Below are 8,755 nucleotides of genomic sequence, written 5' to 3'. Positions count from 1 at the left end.
CTTAAAGTTTCAAAAGTAAAAGTACTCATTATATTATATTATTGTATATAATATTATTTTATTATTGTTAACATTTAAGCTGAAGCTAATTTTAACTATGTTGTATTTATAATGTATTATATTTTGGTAATGCCCTGTATAAAATGCATTGTGATTAGTCTAAAAAGTAACTAGTTAAGGAAGTATATATCAGTCTGAAATGTATTGAAGTAAAAGTTTAACATATTATAAGATGGAAAATATTAGTAGCCAAAGTCCTTGTGTGAGCCTGATTATTCAGTACTTATTCCATACGTCAGTGCTTCCATATTTAGAGCTGGGTTAACCATATTTGTAATATAAAAATGGAAACAAATGACTATGAGCAATGTTAAGGTGTCACAAATAAAAAAGCCCACTGAGAATCAACATGCTACACTGGAGAGTTTCTGGTATTTATTTTCATCCAATCCTTTGACGCGACTCTGACTCAAATAAAACAAAACAAAAAACAAAACAGACAAACAAACAACAAAACTGCAGGATTTACACATGGGATGCTATTGTTTAACTGCAGGACGATATTATTGGTACATCTTTAGAGTTATATAACGTCATGCATGCCACAGCTCTTCTTCTGCCATTAAATCAAATAGTAGCCTAATGCAAGTATATTGTCTGATGTGCAAACAATGATACATGTTAAAGGCTGAGACAAATTATGAAATTGAATGGACATTGCTGATAATCAGTATTTGCAGTCTTGAAAACGATGCGCAAGTGTAAGTGTGATTTGTAATGATACTTTCTGAGATTTTATGAGACTATTTTTCTTCTGTCAAGGCTCTCATTAGTAAATACGACGCAGTTTAATGGTCCTTAAACAGACAAGAAGAACTATAGGGAGCAATTTGACTAATTACATAACTGATGAAAGTGTAAAACTAGATGTTTAGTGTCCATTAGTCGTGTCAGTCAAACAGTGAGGCTGCTGAGAGCAGAAACCAGCCAAGATCTGACAGAGAAAATAAGGTCATTATGAAACAGGGATATTATCAAATAAGCCTTCTTTTTCACACAGTGATGTATGAAAGGTGTCATGTATATCTTACTGTATGTCATCAGGTTGTGAAGGGACTTTGCTCTATAAAAGTGCAATATAAATAAACTTAAGTGACTTCATTTGACGGATGATTAATCATAAAAATATGATTGCCAAATACTGTGAAGTGGAACATCTTACTTCGCTGTCAGCATATTGCACCAAAGGCACCATTCATTGTTCTGCAAATAAAAAATGAATGAAAAATAATAAAAGGATGCAAAACAAAAAGCTTATTTGAACCTTTAGTGAATACTGCACAGTTTCTCTTAGGTCCTAATGATTAGAAAGCTTCACACGGACTTTCACCACTGCTTAAGTTTCTACTTCACTTCACTCTAAGTGCATCTGTTCTGGATGGTGGCAGGGTGTCTGTCAAGCAGATGAGAGGATTTGTTGCCACAGTGGTGAAAAGGCAATCTCTCAGCTTTCACCTTAAAGCCCCCTCTCATCTTAAAAGAAAGAGCTATGATTGCTACTTCTCTCTGTCTCTCTCTCTCTCTCTCTCTCTCTCTCTCTCTCTCTCTCTCTCTCTCTCTCTCTCTCTCTCTCTCTCTCTCTCTCTCACACACACACACACACACACACACACACACACACACACACACACACACACACACACACACACACACACACACGCACACGACAAGAGAAACTGATTGTCTGCCTCAGCATTATTTGGCTTTACGTGACCTAACAGCCATGGTTTGTTGGCAGTTTTAATGAGCTTGGTTTATGTCGGGGTTGAGGTTACCTTTACTGGAACCTGGGCCACGTGTCTCTCACCTCCGCTCGGATCAGATAACCCTTCTTTGCACTCGGCCAGATAACCCCCTGCCACTGGTGTCAAACTTTAATGTTTTTAATATGCTTGCTCATGCTGTCAGAGGACACAGTATACAGTATCTCGCATATTTACAGAAGGATACTCACTCAGTAGATATGATCTCAAAGGATCAGTGGCAAGAAGTGCTTCCTCAAAACACATCAGAATAGCTTCCTGTCATTTGGCAACAGCTGTATCAATCTAAAGTAGAATAGAAAATATGTTTTTTTCTCCCCCCACTTTCCTGCCTTATGATGGTATACAATACCAGCTTCATGCAACATTAACTTTACATTCATGCTGCTCATGATTCAGATAAGTGGAACATATGATCTGCTGCAAATTATGAAAGAACCCTCAGTAAGAACATCCATTGTGTGATCCAATCAGATCAGAAGATAAAGGATATCTCAAGTTTAGCTTGCTTTAAAAAATTAAAATAAATCTCTTCACAGGAGCAGGTTTTGGTACAGAATGTCAGAACCCCCAAGATTTTCCCCCAGCAGTGGCAAGTCTCAAACATCAACCCCTCAGGCCAGCAGACACACCTGTGAGCTTCGTGGGGACTCCTGCCAGCAGATGGCAGAATCACAGGTAGTGATGAGCCACAGGCTGTTTTGTTTCACTGAAAATAGAAGAGCAGACTTCTGACTTCTTAATTTATACAGTGTTTATATGGTGTATATAGTGTTTGTGGATTAAAACTTTGTCAGTGCCAGTAGACAAATGTCTTTACCTGCTATGGATCAGTATTTCTTTTTAAGGTATATTGAGTTAGGTATTTTAAGAAATATGCTCATTCCTTTTTTTTTGCTGAGACCTAGATGAAAAGATTAATCTTCTCTCATGTCTGTATGATAAAAATGAAGCTACTGCCAGCAGTTGGTTAGCTTAGCACAAAGACTGAAAATATCATTGAAAGGTAACCAAATTCACAAAGTGGCAAAATCAACCTCTAAAGCTCATTAATTAGCACATTATATATCTTTCATTCAATCCACACAAAGTCTGAAGCGAAAAAAAATGACAATTTTTGGTTTTACATGGATTATGTTACTATTATGAGTAATTCTTCCAGGCTAGCTTTCCTCCTCTGTTTCTAGTCTCTATGCTAATCAAAGCTAACTGATTGCTGAGTGTAGCATCAAAGTCTCAGCAAAAATATGTTTTTATTGATTTGTATCCACTTCGGTGTTGATCACACCACAGATTAAGGATGGATATGATGTCTGCTTCACCCAGCAAGACAGCAACACCTTCATCTTGATGGCTGCAGCTGTGAACAGGAGGCACAGCATTGATAAGACCGTAAGTTCAGGGTCAGGACCAGGACAAGGCCCTGATGACTCTGAAGACCGCTTTCATCCGTACCAGCAACAGTTCAGCGACAGCACAGTGACGGCTGCAGGTGGCCTCCAGCACTGCTCGTCTCCCTTCAGCAGCCTGCAGGAGGTCTGCAGCCCTGACAGTCTTACACACAGCTCCAGCAGTGAGATGCCCACATCCTGGGACCAAAACAACGGCAGCATTCAGGTCTCTAGACTTATGGAGCCACACATAAGTATTCCAGACTTATGGAGGGTAGCTTATCAGGCACTTAGGATTGACTATTATATTATTGATTTTGGACTGTAGGCTGGTTTGGAAATGATCACAAACTAACACAAATTGAGCTGCGCTATTGCAGACAATAAACACACTAAACAAGTGGTTCCTTTCATTTATTTTTCAGTATTTGTACCCAGATGTACCAGCTGTGCCAATTGAGCCTTCCTGCTTCCAGTCTCAAAGTTATCCATCCTACAGCTCATCGAGCCCTCTCCAACAGGTGAGTTTTTGTTGCCATGCGGTAGAATATATGGATATGAGGTTAATCCAAACAAGCTACAGAAATTTAGGAAAATATTTCATGGTTTTGAGCAGTATACCAGTCTTTTATTGACTTTCAGGTCATTATTTTTGTGTGTTTGTTCTGCACAGGTCTCATCTAGACTGTACCCTGCTAATGACCAGTCCAACAGCTCAAAATATTCACTGCACAGTCTCTCCACTCAAGCACAAAAGGAGAATCCCACACATTCCCTCTTCCCAAAGCCTATTTACTCATACAGGTAACATTACATTTCACATTCATCTCAGAAATAAGAGCAAGGGTGTTGCCTGTAGTTCATTCCCTTTTTTATTGCCTTACACAAAACCTTGTTCCACCCAAACAATATTTCAATGTGAAATACTTACAATACTAAATCAAAAGTCCAAAATGTCAATACCAAGGAGAAGTGCAAACCATCGTAATGTATTTGGGAACTATACTCTGGATAAACCTAACCTAGTTTCTTAAATCTGTGCACCATGTCTGTGTAAGATGTATATTTTTAAAATATGTTTTATAATGTATAAAACAATTCAAATCTATGTCTTTTTGGTGACTGCAGCATTCTGATCTTCATGGCTCTGAAAAACAGCAAAACAGGAAGCCTACCGGTCAGTGAGATCTACAGCTTCATGACTGAACACTTCCCCTTTTTCAAGGTACAACCAAATAGACAAATCTCATACCCATGAGTAGAACAAACAGAGCTGAAAAAACCCAAACCCTCATATTGTTCATACTGTGAGAAGTTGTGAGCTCTTGATCAAGTTTAACTGGTCACTGTAGTGTCTGCGTGTTTAGCTGTACAGTAGATGCCCTGCTTTCGCTGCTCATCTTTTTGGTTGCAGGTTGATGGCATTAAGCTTGGAGCCATGTTTTTGCAGACTAATAGTGATGAAACTAACTAGTCTCTTTACTCTTTTAATATAGATATATAGATATATCTATATAGATTTATATAGATTTCAACCTTAGTATTTTTGACAATCTTCCCTACACTTGTTGAAGAATCCACATTTTTTAAAGAGCCATTTAATTTCTGCCACATAGAGGGTGCAGCTAATGTTTTGGTGGATTTATTCAGGGTATCATCCTTGAAGATGTTTCATTTGTCTCCTTTTCTTAACCCGTTACTTCAGAACCACTGGGCATAATAACTCAGAAATCTCAGAACAGCTGTTTGTCTCTCCTCCGTATGTCAGTGGCTGAGGGGTTAATTGTATAATCAGGTTTGGCCTGTGTCTTGTTGATAGCAAAGGATCATCCACCACATCTGTGTTGTAGCTGACATGAATCACTCTAATATCCCTCTAACGGTTGATGAAAGACTGCAAGGAGTGGTGAGTTTCACCTGCAGCTGGATGGCTCTGGACCAGTAATTTGTTAAGGCATGAGGCTGGCATGGAAAGTAAAATGAGATGATATATTGTATCTATTTAATACAGGCGGTGTGTTTGAGTGTAGGTAGATGAATTGTGCAACTGTTTCACCACTCAGAGAATAAAATAAGTGAAATAAAAAATAGTAAAATGTAAATTTATGATTTTAATGAGAAGATCACATTTATAAATTCATGCCCCTGTGCTTAAATATTGCTTAAATGAAGCAGCTGCAGGTTTGGACCTCTGTTTGAACCCTTGACTGCCACAAATACTATGGCTTTTCCAAAGGACTCCAGGTATCTATAAAATTATATAAGTTCAGACTTTGGAAAGAGCTCAAAGACTTTGTGCCATTCATATTCAAGAAGGCCTCTTATAGATGGCTGCTTTCCAAACAGCTGCCTGTGACATTAAACACATGCTGCAGGGCCAGAAAATACATGAAACAGATGATAAGTAATAGAGATCAGGGGTATTTGCAAAAAGCAGTGAATTTTTCTTTTGATAAATCAAAATACTTTCTGAATATTGACAAGATCTTTCCGTTTACTGCAGTTCAGTGGACACTTGTTTTGGCATGCAGACAGTAATCTTTGCTAATAGTTAAGTAATTAATACGTTTTATTATTCCCTCTAGGGAGGGGCCCTGACCTACTTAAAATAGATTGCAGTTAATTTGTAACACTTATGGTATGTTATATTCCAACAGGAGTGTTGTCCAATTTGAAACATATATCCACAGTCAGGCAGTGGGTGAGAGGTCAGAGAACTGTGGACAATAGTTTGCATATTATCAACCTGAATGGACACAATATTGAGAGGGTATCAGATTATACATGTCTTGGTATCTGACTGGATCAAAAAGTTACTTTTAAATTTCATGTTGGCACACTTGTGAGCAAGCTGCAACAAAACATTGGAAATTTGTACAGAAACAAAGCTGCTTTTGTCCAGTTGGAAGCTGATAATTGAGGCTTCTTGTCTGTTTATCACTCTGCTCTAAAATGTTATCCTGATGACAGTTATTCCATGCATCATTGCCTTTTGTATGAAATATATATATGAAGTGTATAACAGCAAGACATGACAGGAAAAACTGCTTTTAGTTTCCGGGCCTTGAACACTTTGCAACATACATTGTATCAATAGGCTTAAAACCATGATTACAAAACACTGTGTTCTGTTATTGTTTGTTTTTGTGTGTAATTATTCTGCTTTTTATGCTCAACATCATCTTCGAGTTTAAATAAAGGACGAATGATGTGTTCATGCAATGTGTCAATGCCAAGCCACTGGAGTATAAGTGGAGTATAATTAGTGTGTTAAAAGGGTAAAACAAAGTAAAACTGAGAAGAAGTTCATTATTTTTTATGATGGGTGTCACAAATAATAATGGTTAACTTTTCAATTATTATTATTTTTCATTCATCCAAACAAATTTAATATCACATGTCAGAGCTGAAACAGTTCAATCATCGATCAATTAGTCGATTGACAGAAAATAACTTTTCATAATGAATTAATATAAATAAATTTGCCATTTTCAATCCAGATAAAATGCCAGACATTCACCGGCTCATCTGTTGTACATACATTTTGAATGTTTTTTTTAATATGTGTTCATGTTCATTATTGTACATGAGGAGAGAAGCACTACCACCCTCAAATGTGTATTGTTGTAATAACATAATTATTCTGACCGAAATCATTGAATGAGTTTTGGGTTTTGAACTCTTGTTTGGACAAGACAAACAATTTGACGGTATCACTGGGACATCGTGATTTTTCACACATTTTTCACTATTTTCTGACTTTAAAAAAAATAGAAATTATAATGGAGTGTATTGGTTAAGGAGAATATAATTGCATCACTCTTGGTTCAATTCCAACCAGCTGTCATTGCCGCATCATTCCCATTGCTCTCTCATGCTTCCTGATTGTTTCTACTATCTCTATCAGTAAAGGCAACTAATAAATTCAATAAAAGAGGAATAATCAATCAATAATCAATTCATTGTTAGAAAAATAATGATAAGTTGTTATGTGCTCCTTACTTTTCCTCTTCAATCACGACTGACATGTCTTTATAAAGCTTTAAACTGTATCTTCTCTGTTTTTCAGACGGCTCCTGATGGATGGAAGAACTCTGTGCGGCACAACCTTTCCCTGAACAAGTGCTTTGAGAAGGTTGAAAACAAAAATGGAAACTCTTCCCGCAAAGGCTGTCTGTGGGCTCTCAATCCAGCCAAGGTGGAGAAGATGCAAGAGGAGTTACACAAATGGCGCCGCAAGGACCCCATCACTGTTCGCAGGAGCATGGCAAGACCAGGTGGGTCCTCTAACCATCTCGAAAGACTTTGCTGCTGAAAGAAAGTGAAATTAGCAAACGAGCCTGAGTGTAACATTACACTTTCATTACAACATTACACTTTCAGTCAGGTGATCTTGAAACCACATAATTGTCATTTACTCTTTTTCTGCAGAGGACCTAGATCGTCTGTTGGGGACGAGACCGAACAAGTTCAGGTCTTTGCCGCCCTACCCTAACCCAGCCCTGTCCTCCAGACCGCTGCCTGTTTACAGCACCGCCACATCATCTTGCACCTCAACACAGCTCAGACCAATCAGGCGTTTGCAGTATTCCCACATTCCTCCTTCCTCACAGCAGCCATGCTATCTTCCCCCTGCCGCTGCCCACCCTAGCAACTCATTTGCCCAGTACTCACCCTGTGGACAGCAGCCTGGAAGCCTGAACTCACCCATGGCTGGAAAGATGCCAACACCTTACGATGCCGCTCTGCAGGGCGAACACTGTGCTGGCCCAAGGAGCATGCAGGACTTGCTGTTGGAAGGGGACGCCCGTTATGACATCGACATGCTCAATCCCAGTCTGATTGACCTGCAGCTACAAGGTAGGACAGTGCCGGGAAAAGCCAAACAGGAGACAAATGTTTAGATTCAAGTTTAGATTAAAATTCCTGCAAAGAGGGATCAATTTGGAAAAGGAAGCAGATGCATCTCCTTCTGATTAGAGGTGCCCTCCAGAATACATTTGATGTTTTCTCCCTTTTTTCCCCAGGTAATTTGTGGGAGGAGTTACAAAAAGACAGCCTGGTGTCAGATTCACAAGTTGTTACCACCACATCCCTTTCCACGACCTCTGCCCTGCAGGACCCCAACGTCCAGGACAGCTGTCTACAGGCCACGCCGCCTGTCAGTCTGACATCAGAGGTGGCTGCTATTGGTCGATGTAAAGCCAAATACATGTGTGACGACACAGGATATGGACACATTTTTGAGCAGCATGGCTGTTTGAATGGGCTGAATCCTGTGGTTTATTCAGGGGTAGAGAGTCTGGCTGGGTATGTAACCTCCTGTACATCCATCTCCTTAATGTAAAAAGATCACCTTCTTCTTTCCCCGACCTTTATTACAGTTTCGTCACCTGAATGTGGGATGTTGTAGCAGGCAGCTTCATGCTATAGTATTAGCTTGGTGGACATTCAACTCCCCCAAAAAACCTCTTTAACAGTGAGTGACAGGCTGGAGCAACTAGAGTTCAGTTCAACGAGTGCACCAACCACTGATAGCCA

The 8,755-nt window shown here is 39.1% G+C and overlaps 1 protein-coding gene across 1 annotated transcript; it reads left to right on the top strand.

Moving 5' to 3' along the window:
* The first annotated feature begins 2,381 nt into the window (after window positions 1-2,381).
* Window positions 2,382-8,561, top strand: foxn1 (forkhead box N1). The gene is made up of 8 exons (XM_062419328.1): window positions 2,382-2,501; window positions 3,117-3,440; window positions 3,640-3,735; window positions 3,888-4,018; window positions 4,343-4,439; window positions 7,284-7,491; window positions 7,646-8,074; window positions 8,242-8,561. The coding sequence occupies exons 1-8, from the start codon at window positions 2,382-2,384 to the stop codon at window positions 8,559-8,561; spliced, it is 1,725 nt and encodes a 574-aa protein (XP_062275312.1).
* The last annotated feature ends 194 nt before the right edge of the window (window positions 8,562-8,755 follow it).

This window comes from Scomber scombrus, chromosome 5, assembly GCF_963691925.1.
Source record: "Scomber scombrus chromosome 5, fScoSco1.1, whole genome shotgun sequence".
Taxonomy (NCBI): Eukaryota; Metazoa; Chordata; class Actinopteri; order Scombriformes; family Scombridae; genus Scomber; species Scomber scombrus.
The sequence above is the reverse complement of the archived record's forward strand: the minus strand, read 5'-3'. Positions and strand labels throughout refer to the sequence as shown.